Below are 22,485 nucleotides of genomic sequence, written 5' to 3' on the forward strand. Positions count from 1 at the left end.
GTTTTTCTCCCAGAGCTGCTGCTGGGCTGTGCAGGCTGCACAGAACCAGCTCCAGCCAGCTCTGGTTTATTTGTTTCATTAGCTGCTTTATGCACATACTAGTTTTAGCGGGATGAGTGTCAACTACATGATAATTACAGCTATTCTCACTTAGAAATTAAAAAAAGAAAGAGCCCAAAAAGCCTGAGGCTTCCTCCAGAGCCCAGGCTTTGTCAGCAGCTGTGAGTCACCCTGGACTGAGTGAGTGTCAGATGAAGCAAACGCTGATTTTTCCTTTGTTCCCTTAACCTTTTCTGAGCAAACAGCAGGAGTTGCTTCGCTGTGCCTCAGCACCTAAAATTTCACTGGGCAGGAAAAGCTTCCAATCACAAACCTTGCAATTCTTAGCACTGGGAAGGTGCCACATCAGCAGCTTTATCTGTTGCCATTGCAAAACGTGGAATTTTTTTTTTACGTTTTTAACCACTGGTCTGAATATCCAGGTTCCTTTAACTGGATCAGCAAAGAGGATTCATGTCAAAAAAAGGCTTTTTCCTCCCACCCACTCCTTTGCTTACTTTGTTGCAAAACAGATCTTCATTAGAGATGATGCAAATTTATGAGGTTGCAGAGAAGACAAACAGGGTTTTTCCAGGCTTTTATATATAAAAAGCTGTTTGTTATGTGTGTTGATATTTGAAAAAAAAAATCAGGAAGTGTGTAATATGCAAATGATGTATAAGATGTAAATATAAAATAAGTATGCATAATAATGACATCTGCTGTTTCAGCATATGTAGCATATTTCATTTTCACAGTTTTATAAATATTTCCATTTTGTGTGCATCTTCATAAGGACTTTAATGGTACTTGAAAAGTAGGAGGAGGATCTCCAGTGTCAATAGGATCCTGTTTGAGGAGTGATAATTCAAGAGGGACTTGGGACTGTTGATGTTAGAGATGGCAAATGAAAGGGAGGCAGAAATTTGTGGAAACACTCCGTGTTCTCCATGCCCTGTCCCTGGATGAAGGTCATTGCCAGCAGGACAGGCACAGAGTTGCAGGGAGTCAAAAAATTTATTGACATGTCTGGAAAAGGAACAAGGAACCCATTTTTATTTGTTTTCTGTGATAACATAGACCAGATTTGAGATGGACAGAAAGTTTTTGTATTGGAGTAGCTTAATCCTGACTGTGAATTGCTTGGTTAACTATTCATTTTCCATACATGAAAATATTCCTGTTAAACAATACATGCACATGCATTTTTGAATCTCTTTCTTGTCTTTCCAAGACCACCATCATGTCTGGAGGGGGGAGTCTGGGTGATAAAACCATCTGAAAGGTGCAGCAATTTGGAATTCCCTGGGAGCCCTCAGCCCATCCTTGTTTCTGCTTTTCATGGTGCAGTCCTGAAGCACTTTGACAACAATGGAAATGCAGCAATGAATGTCCTGGGGAGTTACTGCTAAAAATGTCAAACCCCTGCTTTGTTATACCCAGATCTTTCCCAGTTTGACTAATAAGCCTTCAGCTCTAAACTGCTGAACTCATTATGAAAATGTCATTTTATCTGCAACTTGAGAAAGAATAGAGAAGAAGAAAGGAAACTGTTGTTCTCAATTTGTGTGTCACTCTGAGAAAGAAGAGGTAAGATGTTGGTCTCAGTGGTTTTTAGGGAGAGGCTTAAAGTTTTATTTGATGACTTTCATTGCTGACAAAGAACTGGAAAATACTGGTGGCTTTGCTGACCCCAGTATTTTATTTTTTATTTATATAATTTATTATATATTTATTTATTTATTATATATCAGGGCTCCTTATCCAGGCTAAATTGAGGAATTGAGAGCTCCTGATCCAGCAGAGCAAGGGGCAGAGATGGATGGGGTGCAGAAACCCTGGTCCTTGCCTGAAGCTGGGTCAGAGCTCCAAGGCTGAAAAGTTTTTGGGATATTTCATGTGCTTCCACCAGCAAGGCAGAGGAGGAGGAAGCCTGACTCATCTTGGCAGCACTTCACAAAACCTGCTGTCCTGACTTCAGGAGGAACCTGGCTGTTTGTGTGTTCCCTTATCTCATTAAAAACGAGTTTTTTGTTCCTGCTCTGACAGGTTTGCAGCTCTGCAAGGGCTGGAGCCAAGCAAGGGCAGCAATCCCACAAAGGTGAGCTATGGAGCACCAAAGCAGAAGCTGGAAGATAAGGTTAAAAGGAAACATCAAACACATTGTGTTTGCCAGGGATGGCATCTGGCAGGGCTGAAGGCTCAAGATGGGGTCATGAGTTTGCTCTGAAGGAGACTGAGGCTAAATAAGTGTCAAATACACTTAATCCAGAGTTCATGCCTTCAAACTGTCCATAATTCCTAGAGAATAATCTAAATATTCATCAAACTCATTATTTCTCATTGTTTATACCGTGTATGTCCTGAGTAATACATAAAACTTTTACTACTTATACATTTACACTTATATTTTACAAAGCTGCTTTGTTTTCCTGACTTCTTGCCCAATTTTTTGTGAATTGCTGAGGGTCTTGGAGGTCTGAGCCCTTTTATTAATTTATTTCATTTCTGGAGCTGTGTTCCTTCACACCCATCTGTGCTGATGTCAGTCTGCACTTGCTTGACACAAGTTGCTATTGAAGTCTGGATTTCTTCCCCTGTAATTCCTCTTTCTGTGCCATGACCTTACTCTTGCCTTTGAACATTTTGTCATTCAGTCTGCTTGATCATTTTTGTACTATCAAGAACTAAAATCTTTAACTGCTGGCAATTCCACTGATCTTCAGTCAGTTTTTTCTTAAATAAATAATATCAGCCCTACACTTGAGGCTGCACCATCACCTCCATGAGAGGTGGGTTGAATAGTTGAGTTATTTACCAACCCAGAACTGAGCCCTGAACATTCCATCTTGTTTTCAGGATTCCTGGCAAAATATAGCCCTTGAAAAAAATCTCTTTAGTTCTTAGAAGAAGTGTGGCATGGGTTTTTCTAAATCTGGAAAATTGTTTCAGCCTCGTTATTTCAGTGTTCCTTTTGCTTCATATTCTTTGTAATGAAAAGTGACAGTTATTTTACATACTGGAAAATCTTGCATGATTGGTCTCAGTTCAGTATCTGCAGGAGGAAATTAAGATTACACTGTTTGCACATTAATGAGGAACTTCCCATGGCTTTTTAATGACATTTTACTTTAAATACAAAGATGCTATTGTTTTAGAGCAAGATCACTACAGTTAATCCTAATGATCAGGATCAGATCATATTTGTATGAACGTGATCTGTAATTAAAAAACAGCTGCTTTGTAATAGCAATTAGAATATTCAGTGAGTAATTAAATGCTGCTTTTTAAAGACTTTTTCTTTGCACTTAAGGAATGCCAGGCTGACAGTCAAGAGGGCTGGTGTTAAACAATTTCCTACAAATACTTGTCAGTTATATTTTTCATATCAGATGGTATCAGCCTTTCAGTTTGCACCCTGGGCTCTGCCCTTTTCCTGTGCACTGAGCTGTGTATCTGCAGTTTTATCCTCAGTGCAGTGGGGAGGCAATTTCCTTGCTCAGACTATTTTTATCAGAGTTCATGCATTTTTTTTTCTGGTGTTGGATATTTTTTATTTCACCATTCTCCCCTGCTCTGTCCCTCCAAATGCCTGGAAGAGCAGTGGAAGTAAATTCACTTTGCTGCCCATGCAATATCCTGGTTTTTGTTCCTTGCTCAGCAGCTGCTGCATTGAAATACCTGGAGACAGTTTTCAATGTAGATGTGTTTAGAACTTCAGAAATTTCATTGCCAGCCAGTTCACAACATAAATGGAATTACATTGTACAAAAGGTTCTGTATGGGAGGTTGCATTAGAATGTGGGCACTGCATAGAGTAATTGGCATTTTGGGCAGTTGTAGATGTAGGTTTGCTCTGAGTTCAGGTGTGTTTTGTGTTTTTGTGCTGACTGCTCACCATCAGTGAAAAAGGAACTTTCTCTGTCCTTTGCCTCCTGGGTGGGCACCACCTGAATTTCACCTTATTTGTACTGAAGTGACAGCCTCATGTGTGGGAACAGTCTTGTTGGCTGTGGAGAACAGAGGAATTTGTATTTATAGATGTGTAACATTGCAATTGTCATTCACTCTCTCAGTGGACACTTGATAAGATAAACAGTTTTTCAACCACTGCTGCAATATGCTGTGTCAGTGGGGGCTCTTGGCCAACTAGCCTACATTTATTCAATTACTTATTTCAATCACATCTATAAAATTAGCACAAACCACTTGTTTACTGGAAGCAGCCCAGTTCATGCCTTTGGTCAAAGAGTTGAGGACGATAACAATCTTATTGCTCTTTCCAAGACATTCATTATCTTGGAGATTTCAACACAGAGAGAAAATGTTTCCTAACAAACTCCCAAGTCTCTTTTTGAAGTTCCTGGTTTTTCCAGGCTGCTTCAGGCAGATCTCACAAGGACCAGCAGTGTGGCACTGCTGGGTTTGCACCTTTCATGGCAGCGTGGTGTCACTGAGACACAGCAGCTCACCACAGAAAATGGCTCAGTGAAACTCTTTCCTCTTGGATGTGCAGAAAACAGCAGCCAAAGGGCCAAAGATGCAAAATGACAGAGCTTCACCTGCCCCATCGTACACTAAAAACACACAGTGTGTGTCTGCCCTGGATCCGAATCTGTTCACTTCAATTCTGTAATACCAACACTTCCCTCAGGCTGATTTCTGGCACTGCCCTCATCTCTGCAGTTTATGCATCCTACATGAGATTTTAGGTAGAGATTTTCATGCTACATGAGATTTTAGGTAGAGATTTTCGTCCTACATGAGATTTTAGGTAGAGATTTTCATGCTACATGAGATTTTAGGTGGAGATTTTCATGCTACATGAGATTTTAGGTGGAGATTTTCTTCCTACATGAGATTTTAGGTAGAGATTTTCATCCTACGTGAGATTTTAGGTAGAGATTTTCTTCCTTTCAAACCCTTGCAAATATCACTCTGCTGAAGCGTTATTATTATGTTGGTGAACATGCAGCATTATAATTGTCAGGTGTCACTTTGATATTTGGAATGGTTGGCACAGTAAAATGACTAATGAGAAATACATGTTTTGAAAGATATACATGGCATGATGTGTGAGCTATCATTGTGCTGCCTCTGCAAATGAAACTGTGTTCCAGCAATCAGAAAATTCTCAAAACAGTTTCTTTCTAAATTACAGTGTGGTGGAGTGTGTGCACCAAGCTTGCTGTAGGTTGTTAAATATGCTTGTGGAAGAGAACTCTCTAGTGTATAAAAGGTAAATCATGTCCTGCACACCAAGTTTGAGATATAAAACCAGAGATTGAATTTTCCCAGTGGTTCCATGAGAGAAAGCAGCTCTGAATATGTGACAGCATTGACACCTTGTCCCTGCAACTCAAACATGCTTTGCCTTCCACCCTATCACACTGCTTGCTTGATGAGTGCTGCAAAATCAAGGAAAAAATCCAAAGAACAGCTGTTTAGAAATCCCAAAGTACAATTATCCTTCCACTGTCCATTTAATCCCAACAATGCCACTGTTGAGTGTGGCCCCTGTTACATTCACTCACAGCATGTTTTGGACTAGTGCTGCTGTTAGAGAAGACAACTTGCCAAAATCTGTGATAAATCTGATAAAATTCACACAATATCTATTTGTAGATACAAATTTAAACTTTCCAGCTCACTTACATTATTTTTCTGGTTTAGAATAGTAAGGCATTAGGAAGACACAAGAATTTCTAGAGAGGCAGGACTCATTTTTCATCACTGTTGCTCTGCCTTCCATTATTTTTATGCTCTAACATAATGATGTTCATTAAAACAATGAGTATATGGTTTTTTCTGCATGGCACAGTCTGTGAGCAGTGTCTGAGCTCTCCTTGTGCTGGTTCTGTCAGCTGAGGGTGTGGATCTGCTGGGATCTGTGTGTGGAGGGAGCTCTTGTTTCTGACAGAACTGTAGGTCTGGAGCTCTGGAAATGTGAAATATGACCATTGTTAAGTGCAATGTGATTACAAATAAGTGTTTTGACAGCACTGTGCTCACAGCATGAGAGGAAAGCTGCTCTGAAGAAGTTGGCAGTGTTTGCTGAAATGCAGTCACTGTGTTTAGTACAGAAAAGGGGTTTTGTCTCCCAGGTGAGCATCTATCCAGGTAAGGGAGAGGGGCACTATCTTAGAAAACTTTTTATGTCTTTCTCTGAGGCATATATTCTTTATGATCTTTGCTGGAGCCAATAAAATGACAATTTTTGAACTTAAGGTACATAGATTTGGTGTCAGAAATTTTTATTTTGCTGTATCCTTTAACTTCATAACTCATTTTTCCTGCTGTTGTTAAAGCTGCTCATTTCTATAGCTCTGAATGAATTTGCAGGAGCTGGGGGTGCAGTCCCACACAGACCAGCCTTACTGAGGCCAGTCCAGCATGAATTTGGCAGAGCCCATAATAATCCTCTGGCTTCTGCAGTTTTTATTTTATGTACTTAACTGCTGTTCCTTCACTTTCTGTGAAGATACAAATCAGGACCTAGCAGATGCACAAATCCAGCAGAGGGGAAGTGCTGCTCACCTGCCCCTGTGGTAATCACCTGTGTGGAAATGTTAATATTTGTCTCACCCAGAACAAGAGGAAACATGGAGACTTTTCATTTCTGTGTGCTTGGTTCAAAGATTCCTTGTGGTGCTGGTGAAAAAAGATTTGAATTAATCTATTTCTTTTAGTGTTGCTCATATTAATAGGCTTTGCTCTTCGTGCTTGTTGTATTGTAATTCTGATTTAACAACATTTATCAGTAGAAGATCACTGCAGGGCCTTTAATGATTATAGTTGTTTGAGCTGATAGTCTGAGACTATTAAATAAGGTCCAATTACTTCCCATTTATTTGTGTTGTTTTTTCCCCTCCAAGTAACAAAATGTAATCCTGAAGTTCATTATTATTCTTTGTATTGTATTCATCTAAATAGATTTTCTACCTAATTAAGGATGAATACATCTGTGCTAAACTGTCTGTATTTTACAAGGATGTTTTCATTTGTGTGTGAGGGCGTCTTTGGTTTCCACCATCCATATTCTGATTATGTTTAATTTCTGTAGCTGCCAGAGATGTATTGTGTGTCTCAGCAATTCACCCTGGGCTGCTCAAGATTGTTTAGATTGGAGTTGGAATGGGCCTCCTGGTGAATTGAGTTGGAATCTAGTTAATAACAAGTCACCAGGAAGCAATTTCACATGTTTACTACTGCTCTGAAAGATGTAAAGTCTATACTGGCTGAATTCTGGATGAAAGAAATAGAGATGAAAGCTGAGGAATTTGGTTCAGATGAACCATGTTATTTTTTTTATGGGTTAGGTCACTGAGAGGAGAAGGTAAAAAAATAAAAATGAAAGTTTGGCTGGTAATGGATATTCAGTGTGGTTATTGTATCCATAGTTTAAACATGGAAATGATTGAGCTTTACCCCTGTTCTTACTTTGTGTTATTTATTTACATACCATCTCTTTGGGACACCTTTGTCAAATAATGAATCAGTGCAATTTGGTGAGAAATAAAAACACAGAACATTTCACATTTTCCTTGCAGCGTCAGAATAGGCATCAGGAAAAACAACCATGTAGATTTATCAGATCTTTACCCCACTGCTGAGCTCCCATCAAGAAGTTGTGTGGCATTAATTAATGACTGCTCCTGCTCTGCTCAGTTTTCAACTGAGGGTTCTGTTCAGGGATCACAAAGCACAGACATTATTATAAAAACTCACTTAAATACTTTCCCTTGAAAGAAGACTGGCTTCTTTGTAAGCTCCTTCATGTCCAACTCTTTGTTTTAAGATCCACCTTCTCTGGGGGAGAAGCTGTAGGAAAATAAACCTCCAGGGTTTTCCTGAGCTTTGCACTGTCAGTCCTTCATCTGTTTCCTGGATTTGTGGTGGGTTCTGTTCAAAGGTGTGGAAGAGGCTCAGTCACACTGGTTGATGCTCCAAGGAGTATTTTTGGAGCTGTATTTTTGGCTCATGCAGGGTGGGTTCACTGCCCACACACAGCAGAGTGGGAACTGTGAAAATCTGAATTGTGCATCCAAAGCCAAAAAATGTGAGTGTCCAAAACCTGCCCCAGCTCAGTGTGTCCCAGCCAGAGCTGCTGCTCCTGGGTGGATCACTGGGAGGGACCTTTGGCAGAAACAGGGTTTGTGCCTGAGTGTGGAGTCCTAATGAGTTCAGGGTCATTTGAAAGAGCAGAACGTGTGAAGTGGGGGCAGTTGCTGGTTATAAATCAAGTTCTGTCACAGATTGAATACACTTGACTGGTCTGTGCTATCAAGGTCCAAACTTTCCTGGGTTGTTTAAACTAGCAGAAAACAAAGTGGTCAGTTTTGGAAGCACCAGGGATGTGCTTTCACAGCTCCCTCTAGCAGCATTCCAGGTTTTTAATAACCAGATGAGCATCTGAAATTACTGTTGATACAGTGTGGTTTTTTGTACACTAACTGTGCTAAGCTGGAACAAATCTGTTTGGTCTCTTGAGGGATGCAATATTCTTTTCCTTCCTAATCTAAATCACTGTGAAAGTTAGTCACATGCTAGCAAAAACCAGAAAAACTCTTTTGAGGATAGCAGCCAAAGTTTTGAAGTTGTTTTCATTCGATTTCAAACCAGAACATCTTCCCTTAGTGTATGTATGTAAAAAGGGACAAAAGGAACTTGTATTAATGATGTTTTCACAATGTTGTTTCTAGTCTTTTGGATCACACTGCTGAAATTGGTATTAAGGAAAAATAAAAGTGGATGGCAACAGCTTTGGAAAGGAAGGGAAAAAATAATCCTCCAAAGAATCACTTACAGTGCAGATGTTCTCTGAGGGGTCCCCTGTGACTTTGTGGTGGTCCATCTGCTTCTCTGCATTTTGAATTGCCAAGTGTTGCAATAATTTTGCCTGTATCTGTTAGTGCTGAACCTGGAGGGCTCATGCTTTTTCCAGCATCAGAATCCCCCTTTTAACCCAGATTATTCCTTTGTCTCATTTTCCTTTTACAAAACAGAAAGAACTGTGTTTGAAGCAATTACATCTTTCATCTTTGCCAGCTTGCAAGTCAATAAACCTATTTTCACCTTTTGCATCTTCCTCTCTAATGAAAGGCATAAGGCAACATAATACATTGCTCACAAAATGTTTCTCCCAAGTCTTCAGCCACTGGCAATTAAGGTACAATGTACTTATTACAGCAAAACATATGGAAAAATCTAACTGCATTAACATCTGCTGCCTTTCCTCCATCTGCTGTCTTTGGCCTTGTGTTTGTTCATACCTGCCAAAAATACTCATTTTCCAAGGGTCTCATGGCACATCAACCACATCTTCAATTAAAGTTCCCCATTTCTTGTTTGTTTTGATGGCACACTGGGATGCCTGCTCTGCATCCATGTGGCTGCATGAGGGCTTCAAGCAGAGAGAAGTGGTGATTTTGGTTTGAAAGATGGGAGTGTGGTAGGACAGGAGAGAATGGGGTGACCCCAGGGTGAAGTTTGTAGTTCTGGATGCAAAAGGTTTTGATTTCAACCAAGAAGCAGCCCACAAATGCACAAAGATAAGAGCAGAAAAAAGAGATTTAATTGTAGAGATGCCATCCTCTGACTCCTGACAATTGCAAGGTGTCTTTATTGAAATAATTACCAAGCACTGCAAAATAATGTGTCACATCTGTGATTAATATTGAACAGAAACTCATTTTAATTATCTTCTCATAGTTCTGTTTAAATTCTTGGTGGCAGGACTGAGATGGTCCTCTGTCCAATACTTTGTGTTTAAAATAAGATCTGTGTGTTTTGTTGTTGCTCTGTGCATATTTCTGGTTTGTTTTGCTGTGTCTTTGAGGTACCACACTTTACCAGAGGAAGAATATGAGAATATGTTCTCAGTACAGAAAAACAGCAAATCCTTCCATGCTGGGGAGAAAATGAGTTGTCAGATAAACTGTAACTGTGAATATTTGCCATTCAGGGCTTGGCTGCACATGGTCCATCCATCTGTACAGTATTTATAGGACTTCATTGATAAAGATATCATACAGTGAATAACTTTTCCTAAGAAAGGAGCATTTCCTATTGTCAGGAGGAAGTGCTGCACAGTGCAGTGAGCACCTCTGGCAGATAAATGCAAGCTCCTGTTGTGTCCCTTTGTGAGCTGATTAGGGTTTTCTTTTCCATTCAAGCAAAGGCTCTGCAGAAGGAGCCTCTGGCAGCTCTGTGCAGGTGTGTGCCAGGTGAGCTGCAGCAGCCCCTGCCTGCACTGTGGGCTCTGCCCTTGCCCTTGGTGCCTCGGGTGGGATCCCTCAGCCACAGTCTGGGTCTCTAGCTGTGCTCAATCTGGGTCTCTGCTGATTTAAATGCACATTAGGTTCTCTCTCTGAAAGCAGTGCTGGCTTCTTGTCTATTGCAAAAATTGCCAGTGCTGCTGCCTAATCCAGGCTGTTGGCAGAGGAGCTCCTTCCAGGGCAGGGGACACTCTCAGCTGTGGCTGGTGTTCTGATCCTGCAGTGGGTCACCCCTGGGAAAGGGCTGCTGGAGGTTCCCATGCCCACTGTAGGAGTGAATTCTTTATCTTTAACCTCCTGCCTGTAGCACACAGAGCTGTACCTGAGAGTGCAGCAGAATTTGTCACCTGGGTAACCCCAAATGAATGTTTGTGCTTGAACATGCTGAGCTTGGCTGCAGATACAGGTGACAGATGTGCAAACACAGGCAAGCAGAATGTGGAGAGAGACAGTCTGCAGGTGTGTGAACTCACCTGGGTCTGGCTGAACTGCTGTGGGCTGTACTTGCCAAAGCCTCTGGGAATGTTAACAGGCTGCCATTAAAATCCATTTGTCATTACAGACAGCTGTGAAGTTCTCCCAGATTCTCTGTGTTTGTGCTAGGTGCAGCCAGCAGCAGCTGCTGCTGTTGGGTCTGTAGTAGGTGACAGCAGCAATTTATTCCCTGGTTTCCTCAGCAGATTGCAGAGTCTCTGCAGGAGCCCAGGCTTCCCCTCCTGAGATAGATGGGCCTTTGAATTCAATCAAATTCAGAGTACCCAAGCCCAGACCCTCAATCACTGCAGAAAAAGTGCCTAATACACCAAGGAACACACATTGTGTCTGACAAACTTAAATAAAACACACCAGAGGTGGAGGTTAGAGAATTAAAATCTGTGTGTTCAACAGGGAGCAGAATTTGGGCAAAATTCAAATTCTCACATAACATAAAATGGCTCTAAGCTTAAAGTGGTATTTTTGCATTAATATTATAATAGTATTTTTAGCATCAATGGCAATCATTGGCAGTGATCTCATGCAGACTCTTGGGTACAGACTGTTCTTTCCCAGTTCTGGAATATTTGCTTGTTATTCCTGAACTGCAGAGTGCATATGCTTAGAAGAGGCCCCAGAGTCATTAAACCTCCTCCTGCCAGGGCTCTTGCCATTGAGTACTCAGCATTTAACCTCTGCTTGTGTCTTCTGAGGTCCAGATAAAATTAGGACAGAACATTCTCTGAGGCCTGTGTTCTGATGGACATCCACAGTGTCACACTTCTCTTGGAAATACGGTGCTGCAGTCTCCAGAGGTTTCTCTACAGCATCTTCCAGTGCCTGAAGCAGCTACAAGAGAGCTGGAGAGGAACTTTTGAGGGTATGGAGTGGTTGGATGAGAGGAGATGGCTTTAAACTGACAGAGGTTAGGACTGTAGGAAAGGCACAAGTGAAATGGTCTTGGGTGGAATACTGAGTAATTAATAAGGTAGCCTCTCAAATGAGTTGATTTTGGATAGAGCCTCTTCTGGTCTATGCCTAGAGAGAATTGCTCCATTGCAAAATGGTGCTTTCAACAGCAATGTCAGGTGTTGGTTTGTTGGTTTTCATCTTTGGCTGTGGATACACAGCTGTGTTAACAGGCTTACACTTCTCCTTCCATTTTTTCAGTGATTTTCAAGCACAGAGATAAGGAGATGCTGCTAACAAATAGCTTGATAAAAGTTGAAAAAAATGATGATTCAGACAGTGAGCCTGCTGATGTATGTCCCATGGCACTGTCAGAACTGGGATTGCCTGGCTTCAAGATCATCTTTCTGGGAGATGTCTCTGTCTTGAATGTCTTAGACATCCATCACCAAATCTGCAATTAATCCAGCACTGTAAAAATAAAGTATTGCAGAGCAAGTAATACCCATCTTCCTGTAGCCAGCTAAAACCCTGATGTGCTGCTTTTTGCCTGCACCCCTGAAGTTCAGAAATGATCACACCTTGCTGCCAGCAGCTGCTGCTGCTCTAAGCTCAGTGCTGAGTTTCATTTCCTCTGCTCTGCAAATATGAACATCCTGCTCTCACGTGTGGAAATCATTGTACTGTAAAAATCACACTTGGCTTTGGTGAAAGCAGTCAAGAGGGAAATGCAGATCAAAGGTGGGTGGAGATTTTGGGGTTTGTGGCATTTAACACTTGCACCAACAGGTGTGAGGTTGTGTGAGGCTGGATTTGACTTTCCAGCTGGGTATTTGTTACATGTCCTTATGCTCCAGTGTGTATCTACAGCTCTTGCTTTCACACTTATTGTACAGACCCTGTTGTTGTCTGGTGTTGGGTTTTCTTTTTTTATCTCCTTTACATTCATATGTGTCTGACAGCTCAAGCTAGTTGCAAATAAGACTTTTTCATGGAGAGAGAATCACTTTATTGACTCATTGAAAAACTTTTAATGCATAAACCATTCAAACTTTTCCCATTGCCAGCTTCAGAGGTCAAACTGATACTGACTCCCTGCATGGCCTGGGATAAGTCATTATCTCACTCTCCTTCTCTGCAAACCCTGACTGGTAAATAGTTCCTCCCAGAAGAGGTGTGAGAAGCAATTACCTCATGCCGATAAAATGTTTTGAGTACAAAATGTGGTTGGTGGGTGCTAAAAGATGCTCCCATCAGTCATCAATAGTGACCCTGTCTTTTCCCAGTCTCTGGTCTTTGATTAGGTGTTCCACAAGTGGAAAGGAAACAGGACAGACTCAAAAAGTCTATCAGTATTTTTACTCTTGTCTTCAGATATTTTAATAACCATTCATTATTGATTTCATCTGCTACTGTTCACTTTTGCAAGCAGAGATATTTCCATGGGTCTAAAAATTGTGTCCCCCACAAGTTTCCACAGCTGGAGCAAAGGCAGCTCAACCTCACCCATTCCTGATGCAGACAAATAATTTACATGCTCTGTTCATTTTCCTTTATATGATACATTTTGAGTGTTGCAAAACTGTGGGTCATGTATTTATCTAAGAGCATCAAGAGGAGGAACATGATGGTTGAGAACTGATACCTGAACCTGACTCTGACCTTCCCAGGGAGGCTTCAAACATGTAGGAACTCAAAAAAAAAAAAAAAAAAAAAAAGAGCTAAAATTGGGAGGGATTTGTTTTGTAGCAAGGTTACTACTCTCAAGCTGTAATCAGGTGCTTTCTGCAGAGCAATGAGGTGATTCTGGGACACCAAAGTGTGATTGTTAATCACAAGGAGTAAAGAAAAGCATTAAAGGACCTGCATTTTCTCCCTTGAAACCTGTGTCTGTTTTCTCATGGATATTTAATGGTGTCAGGGTGAAGTGTCTGGTTAATCACTGCTCACAAACCTGTGTAAAACCTCCCTGCTCCATCTGAGACTTGGACTGTGGCCCAGTGAAGAAGAGATGCCAGTGCAGGTGACTTGGGCACCCCAGAGGCCTCTCAGGTTCTGTCTGCTGCAGAGCCCAACCCAGGGATGTTCTGCAGTGTGTTGGATTGTAATTGATCTGTGTTTTCATGTAATGCATGGGATGTGACTGTTTTAGTAAGATGAGTGTAATTTTTCTCCCCATTTATAGGATGGCTATTTTTCCCACCGACCGAAAGAGAAAACGCGAACAGACAGCAATAATGAAAATTCGGTGCCCAAGGACTTTGAAACTATTGATAACAGTAACTTTGCTCCCAGGACTCAGAGGCAAAAACACCAGTCTGAGCTGGTGAAAAAACCCCTTAGCAAACAAAAGGAGCACTTGAGAAAGAAGCTGGAAGAGGAGAGGATGAAGGAGAACTTGCTGCTGGGGAAGAACTCCAACGAGGTGGTGCAGTTCAGCGAGCCCCTGGGAAAAAACAGCAGCAACAGCAACCCCCTGAAGGAGACTGACAGGTTTCCCACGGAGCATCTTTTACAAAAACTGGAGATCAGCCCCCCTGAAGTGAAATACGAGCAGCCCCCCAAGTGTGAGGTGACAGGCAAGGAGGCAATCTCAGCCATGTCCCGCGCCAAGTCCCCGCAGTGCCGCCAGCAGATCGCCGACGTCTACTGCCAGCACAAGCTGGGGACACTGATGCCAGAGCAGGTGACACGCTTCTGTGCCCTGGAGGGTAAGTTGGGAATGGAGGAGGAGCACACTGTCTTGGGGGAAGCACTCTGTGCAGTTGGAATGGCCTTCTGTCCTGGTTTGGAGGACAGGTCTGCCAATAAAGGCAGGAGCTTCTCTTTGAAATGGAGAATGTAAACACCCTCCCTCCAAATTATTATTATAATTTTGAAATTAAGGGGCTCTCAGGCAAAGATAGGGGAATTAGGAATAACAGTTATTTACTGGGAAAATTAAAATAGAAATGCAGTATTACACAGAACAATCCCAAACCCTGCCAGAGTCAGAATCCAAGCTGACACCCTCAGTCAGTCAGGGTGGTGGCACAGTCCCATTCCATGGTGCTGCATCCTCCTGCAGGGGCAGATGTGGCTCAGCTGGAGCAGTGCTCCTGGAGAAGGGGCAGTTTCCTCTGAAGCTCCAGGGATGATGTGGAAGGGTCTGGTTTTCCTCTGGAATCCAGTGGAAAGAAGGTTTCTTGGTGTCCAAAATCTCAGTTTTTCTCTGGGTAGGAAAGGCTTGGCTCCTGCCCTGGCTGGAGCATCTCCCAGTGGGATGATGGAATTTTATCAGTCATGCCCTGGGACTCACTGGCCATGAACAGGAGATATCTCCTGGAGGGAGGATGGGCTGTGGGAAGATAAAGATGATTGCCCAGCTGGTTTAAAGATGGCCCATTAGCAGATAATGTGTGCCAGGAGATAAAGATCACTGCCACACCCAGTTTAAACAATGGCCCATTAACAGGAGATATCTCCCACAGAGGCAAGAATCACTGCCACACCCAGTTTTTAACAATGGCCCATTAACAGGAGATACCTCCTGGATGAAGGGTGGGTCATGGGAAAGGTAAAGATGATTGTCCAGCTGGTTTAAAGATGGCCCATTAGCAGATAATGTGTGCCAGGAGATGAAGATCACTGCCACACCCAGTTTGTAACAATGGCCCATTAACAGGAGATATCTCCCACAGAGGCAAGAATCACTGCCACACCCAGTTTTTAACAATGGCCCATTAACAGGAGATACCTCCTGGATGAAGGGTGGGTCATGGGAAAGGTAAAGATGATTGTCCAGCTGGTTTAAAGATGGCCCATTAGCAGATGTAAAAGTTATTTTCAAAATCACTGCTGGAGAGTCAGTTACCTCTGCTGGCCTAAGCCAAGCTTTGATTCTTTGCTTTGGTTTCTCCATGCCCTCAGATCATGAGTTATCTCTCAGCTTGCTGTCAGTTTGCATGTCCAAGCTGGTGCATCCTACCAGGATGAGTGGTCTGAGCACCCTCATTTCCCACCCCACTGCATCTCTGACTGTTTTATTTTGGCTTTTTACCATGACTCTTTGGGTGTTTTTTCTCTCTTATCACAGTAATACTCCAAATTGTTAATCTGGGTGGGCAGAGAGACAAAGAATTAATGGAGCAGACATGGTGTGCAGTGGGGAGAAGGCAAAAGGGACAGTAAAGGCAGCACAAGTTGAAGGGAGGATAAGAGAACAGCAGAGAGTTAAAAACTGAGCAAATAACATCAATAACATCAGTGAGTACCCCTGGCACCACTGGTGGGATAAATTTGTCTTTGCTGCTCTTTCCCTCTTCTTCCCCTTCTTCCCAAGGGCATCTGAGGGAGGTCAGCACCCTGCAGACACTCACTTTGTGGGATTAACAAGGTGTCTTAGTAATGGGATCAATGCTATAAATCTTGTGTAGGTAAATGTATCCCATGTACAAATATGCAAGTGATACCTTGGCCAGAGCTGGGAGGTAAATACAAATATGACTAGAAAAATGATGTGAAAATATCCAAATATAATTAATTTAGGAAAAACTCATGTGGTATGGATATATACAACATTAAAAATTAAGGTGCAAAAAGATTGTGTCTAAAATTTTTAGGTTTTCTGAGGTAGAATTTTGTTTAGTTTATTATTTTAAGTGGTGACACTTGTTTAAAAAGAATAATGGAGAGACATGTTAGCCTAGCCAGATGGATACATGTGGAAAATGTTGATTTTTCTTTGCCTCAAGGTTATTTCCTCCTGCCCATGCTGACAGCTGAAGTCACCTGCCAGATTTGCTTGGCAGAAAGTCTGGACACCCTGTGTTGCACAGGAGGTTCTCCAGAGCAGATTTGGGAGCTTTGCTGGGGCAGGGGCAATGCAGCAGCATATGGGATGGGACACAAGTTACTGATGCAGCAAACAGCAATGCACCAGCAGATTGGGTCACCAAACCTGCAGAGAGATCAGAGCTTGGAGTCATTCCCAAATGCTGGAATACAGAACTGTCAGGACAGACCCAGGGGAACCCCAAACCTCTGCTGCTGAAAGGCCTTGACTGTAAATGGTTTGGTAGATTCCTATAATTTTATAACCTGTTAAAGTTACATTGTCTGAGTGTCAGTGTGTTGTGGTCCCATCTCTCTCCTCCCACTGCAGAACATAAACACTGCTGTTCTTCACTCACAGAGTGATCCATCCCCCATGAAAGGTGACTTCATCAGCTCTGTTGGTCCTTGAGAGGAGTTGAGCTTGCTTGTAGATGTTTGTGAAGTTCTGGACATCAGCTGTTGGGTATGTAAGGCACCCCCTTGGCAGGATTGCTGGCACTTGATGTGTTAAGGAAGCAATCTGGTGTTTGTCAGCAGCAGTCAGACATCTGGGGGCTGAGTCTGTGTGTTCAGCATGTGAGTGTTCCCATCAGTTTGGTTTGAACAAAGGTTTCCTGTCTGTTTTCAGCAAAACTGTGAAATATAAATATTTATGCATTGGAGCAGCACATTCATCCATTATCCCAACATACAAACGTGTTCCCTGTGCTGTGGTTTCCATTGAGATGTCATCCAGCATTTAATCCCTTGGATCTTGTCTCAGCTGATCAAAACCATGACTCTGCTAAGTGTGGCTATCAGTCATGGCCAGGACTCCATCCAGCTGGATTGTCAGAAATGTTAAGTGATGCATTCACTTCAGTGCTTATCAACAGAACAGGATCACACAAGCTGTTTCTATTTAAAGTGTTTTATTGTTTGCAAAGACAGCAGGCAAAGGAAGTTGATTATAGGGATGTTCAGTGATGAAAGGAAGGGTTGTTAAAATCAAGAGTGTGATGTCCCCTACGTGATGTGCAGGTGTTATTGCCATGAGTCCCTCTGAGGGGTGGCACCTTCACCCCTGACCTGTCCTGCAGAGCAGGTGAGCTGGCATTTCCCTGCAAGCTGCTCCTGAAAACACAGCACAGGTGCTTTGGTGACAAAGGCTTTGGGTGCAGCCTCACCCAGTCACAGCTGAGAGCAGGGCAGGGGGAGCTTGCAAGGCTCCCTTCACTCAGAAGGGAATGTTTGGACTCATACAAGTGTGCTTTGGGGAAAATGCACTCAGCAAATGTAAGAGGGGAAGGGTAGGTATGAGGAAATGGCAAATCCAGTCCTGTCTGGGTTGAGAAGCTGCAGGGAGACATCCTTTGGGGAGTTCCTTTTTTCTCAGGGGGACATGGTGCAGAGAGAAGCATTGGGGACAGTGTGGCAGATGTTTCCCTGCTGGGGCCAGTCCTGTAGAGTCCAGACTGCAGACACTGATTCTCCTGGAGTGCCAGGCTCTCTTCTGCTCCCCAAAGCTGTCAGTGGATGTGGACAATTTCCTTTTTCCTTTGTCCATCATCAGGCATGGTCCTCCTCTTGTGCAGAGGTACTGAGGAGAAGCAGAAGTTTAAATGTGAATTCTTTCTGAAACACCCATCACTGTGTACTGAGATAAAATCCCCCTGAGCAAAGCACCAGACCTGCCCTGTGCCAGGTGACTCCCTGCAGAATCCACTCTTACTGTGGAGCCTGGAATGGCCACTGGGACCCTGCCCAGCAGCACTGGGGCTGCAATTACACAACTTCACATTTCAACATGATATTAAACTTGTGATTTCTGCTGCCTGTCCCCCTGAGATGCAGAGAAGCCTGGCTGCTGCCCCAGTGGCTGGCTCAGTCCCTGATTCCCTGGTTTTTATCTCCATTGGATCAGGGTATTTTGCACTCCCTGCCTTGCAGGGTTGCTGGGTGGACACAGGATCATCTCAGGTGTCAGCACATCCCAGGTGTGTCTGCACCAGCTTCCCTCAGCTGCCATATCCCCAGGGGAGACTCTGGCTGACCCTTGTCATTAATTACCCAACTGGCTTCATTCTTGACCCACATATGTGGCCTTGGATAGACCAAAGTGCACAGCAGAGTTTTTTGAGAAGTGTTTTCTAAGGTGGAGTTCTAGCAAATGAAAAATTCCTGGGAAAGCAGAGAGCCTCAAGTGATCCTAATTTATTTCCCGTGGGCATTTCTGCTGTCTTTTCTTAGTATTTAAATCAAACAGGTTTTCTCTACCTTCATCCCTGTGGGGTAAACCCAACTTACAATAAAATAGGAAAATAATCAAGCTTCCCTCATTCCAGATAATTTATCAGCACTGAAAGATTTTTTTTTCAGATCAGACTGCCTTCTCCCTGGTTGCTTATTGATAATGCTGCTCTGACACACTGAAGTAAGAGCTTCCAGCTTCTTAGAGGCTGCTGGGAAAAATGTTTCCATTTCATTTTAGAAAACACAACCTTTTGGTTTTGACACTGAGAGAAAAGGGCTCTGGATCTCTGCTTACTGAACAGCACACAGGTAATAGCAATCTGAATGTCCATAATGTTTTTATCTGATGATTTCAAAGCCCTCAGCAGAAAGGGTGTGATGCACAGAAGGGAAAGGAGGAGCCACAAAATGCCAAATGCTTGTGGGGGGAGCAGAGCTGTTCTTCAAGGCATGGAAATGAGAGCATCCTCTACAGAGTTTTGAAAGAATGGGAGCTGTAATGGAGCAAATGAGGATTTCATCTGCTCAATATGCACACAGTGACATATAAATGTGTGGTTTGTTTAGCTTTTAAGGGTTTGGCTGTGTATTTTTGGACTCACTGGGTTTGATCTACAGATCATTGAACCCCAGATTTGTCTTTTTCTGCTGGTTTCAGGATTCCAAATGACATTGGCTGCTGCTGCTTCCCTGTGTTAATCTGTTGGTGTGACAGAACCACTGTGGTGAGCTATCCACAGTTTAAGGAGCATGTAAGAGCCACTGCACATGCAGCCCAGACAGCATTTTAATTTGCTGCACCACAGATGACTCTGGTTGCAGTAAATTTACTGTGAGCAGACTAATTACAAAATAACCCTAATTGAGTAGTTATCAGCAAACAACATCCTGTGGAACAAAACTGCTTACAATTAATGGCATTTAGGCCATGCACTGGTATTCTGCAGAGCACTAAGATGTAATTACACCGTGCACAGAGATTGTGTTCTGCTCTGGAAACCATGTCCCAGCACTGCTTTCATTAGAAAGGGCCCTTTCAAGATTCAGTGCTTGCATTTCAGGCAAAATGAATTTATGAAATAAGTGATGTGTTTCTCCCCTTATGTGCATGAAGCAGAACCAACTCTAATAAAATCAGTGAAGCTGTGGCACTGTCAGGAGAAAATGAGGAGAAAAATGAGATCTCAGGAAGGGTGTACATTGCCAGTGACTCTCAGATTAACTTTTATTATGGCCACAGGTACAAGTTTGGAGAGTTAAGAGTGGGATGTAAGGAATGAAAGGATGCTCTGCTGTTCTGGCTGAAGATGGGCCCTACCTGCTTGCATGGGTGAGCAGGGCAGTCTCTCATTAAGGGGTGGAAATGCATTTCCCCAGGAGCCCCTGGCTCAGCCTGGATGTGCAGAGGTGAAAGAAAAGTACTTAAGTGATCATTAATGCTCCCCAGTGATCCTGAAATGTGTGGACAGAGTGTTGGTGGGGAAATAAATACAACTGTGGCTAAAGAGAATTGTTGGTACAAAGGTGTGAGCTGGGGAGAGGAATCAGGACCAAGAAACCCAACCCAAAACAAAAGCACCAAACCCAACCTCCCCCTGTACAGGGAAAAATTGAGCCCTACTCTTTTTCATACATAAAGTTTTTCATATAAAATGGTTGTTGGATCTCTGGAGTGGGCCCATTATGATGATTTTAGTAAACAGACCCTGAAGAGGAAACATGGTGTCTAATTATCTTAATTTTATTCAATGCTAAGCAAGCAGCTGTGTGCATTAGCACTGGACTGATCTTGAATTAAGCTTGTTATTCTTTCCTAATTTAAAATTCCAACCATATCAAAACTGTGTTAGGGTGTCAGTGTAACATACTGACTGTAAGCTGACAGCTTTTAGATTTGCTTTTTGTTTTGAGCCTAAAATGCCACCAAGGACAAAGGAGCACAGGATCAGCTGTGTCTTTCCAGCCCTTCTCCAAGAGCCATTACTTAGCAAATACTCAGTTTCACAGGAACCTGCAGCTGATGAACTGTTATTTTGGGAATGGGGAAGTGTTGTGTTCCAGAAATCCGTGCTAGCTGCAGCTCAAAGCTGCCACAGTTTAGTTTGAAGCCAGTGGCACTGAGAGTATTACTTTTAAAATAATTGAAGGGGGGAGAGTATTGACATTTAATTTCTTCCTCCTAAGATGAGGTGAAGAGTTTTCCTCTTTTGTGGCTTCTTGAAACAATGCCTTAAATATATACAGGGTTTTTTTTTTTTCTTTTAAGTATTAAAAATGTAATTAAAGGGAATGCACCCTGTTTCAGGAAGGTTTTGAAAGGCAACATTTCTTTGATGTATTTTGGGAGTCACTGAGTTTTATGAGATCACTGGTTTGTAATGGCTTCCCCTGGAAATGAGGAAGAGTTGTTTAAGAGATCCAACTCTGAATTAAAATGCAATCTAGGCAGGAAGCCAATCTTACAGGACATTATTGCCATTTTAAGATTCCAAACCATAATTTGTTTCTGTTGCAAATATTTCTTGTGCAGAAGGTAGTTTTAAAACATCCATCTTTTTTTCTCTGTGGGTAATCATGACTTCCTTAGAAAACCTGAATGACAAGAATCTGTAGCTGAGCAACCTTGAAAAAGGTTTTGAAATTGCTCATTGTGTATTTAGTCTTCCAAGTAAATGCTTGTCTTTGCTAGTTTGAGAACGTGCTAGAAGTGAATAGCTCTGATTTACTGCTCAGGCTGTTTTAATATCACAGTGCCTCACTGATTTATCACTTGGCTGTGTCACAGAAGTTTCTCCTGATTGTCACCTCTGCAGAGGAGCAGAGCACTCCCATCTCCCTGTCCTGCTGTCACCAGGCTCAGCTGAGGCTGAACTTTTACAGCTTTGCTCTAAAACAAGATATTGCTTTAAAATCCTGGCCCTGCTGAAAGGCCCATGGCAAAAATCCATCATTTTTCCTCTCTGGCTTTCTCACCAGCCCCCAGGGAGGCCAAAGAATTTTTCATTCCTTTTTTCCAGGGCTTGCTGCAAGCTGAATGATCTCTACCATTTCTTGTGATCAGTGCCCACCCCTTTGTCCTCACCCACAGATGTTGCTGTAAAAATGGTGGAAGATTTAAGCCAAAAAGCAAAATTACACTGCAGGAAAATCATGTGTAATAAATCAAACTCTATGATATCTGGAAAATAATTTGAATAGCAGTTGTATGTGCTTTCAAATTGTGAAATTCATAGGATTTCTTCTGAAGGCCTGAATTGCTTGTTGCCTTTAGAACAGCACCCTGTGCCTGGGATCATTATCCAAAAACTCCCTGAGCTCTGTCAGCCCTGGAGCCCTGGCCACCTCCTGCAGGTCCTGTCAGAGAGCACCACTAAAAAGAGCTGTCAGCCAAAAGGATCTTTTTTCTACAAATCTCTGGAAACCTCACCACTCAGCTGAGGCTCAGGGCACCCTTCCTTGGTGCAGGGAACAGAATGGTTTGTATAATTCTCTGTGCTGCCAGGTGATTGTGTCTCTCTTGTGGAGATTTCCTTGCCTGTACTCATGGAAGTGTGTCCCACTCTGGGGTTTCTCCTTTGCCCCAAGATCCCCCAGAGGGACATGAGGTGGTTCAAACCCTGGTTTTCTCTGAAGCAGCCAAAGAGAGATTGCAGGAGATGGTTTTCTCTTGTTCCAGGGATTGTTTATTATTTATCTCAGGGACTTTTTGCCTGGCATCCATGGTGGAATCTGCCTGGTG

At 42.7% G+C, this 22,485-nt stretch overlaps 1 protein-coding gene across 4 annotated transcripts in view; it reads left to right on the forward strand.

Moving 5' to 3' along the window:
• XYLT1 (xylosyltransferase 1) overlaps positions 1-22,485 on the forward strand; it is a 141,600-nt gene that overhangs the window by 51,968 nt on the left and 67,147 nt on the right. For all 4 annotated transcript variants that reach the window (XM_079320644.1, XM_079320642.1, XM_079320645.1 and 1 more), the window contains one exon: positions 13,885-14,410. In XM_079320644.1, the coding sequence (XP_079176770.1) occupies positions 13,885-14,410 (526 nt within the window). The remainder of the gene's footprint in view (positions 1-13,884; positions 14,411-22,485) is intronic.

Source organism: Erithacus rubecula, assembly GCF_903797595.1.
Source record: "Erithacus rubecula genome assembly, chromosome: 17".
NCBI classification, from domain to species: Eukaryota; Metazoa; Chordata; class Aves; order Passeriformes; family Muscicapidae; genus Erithacus; species Erithacus rubecula.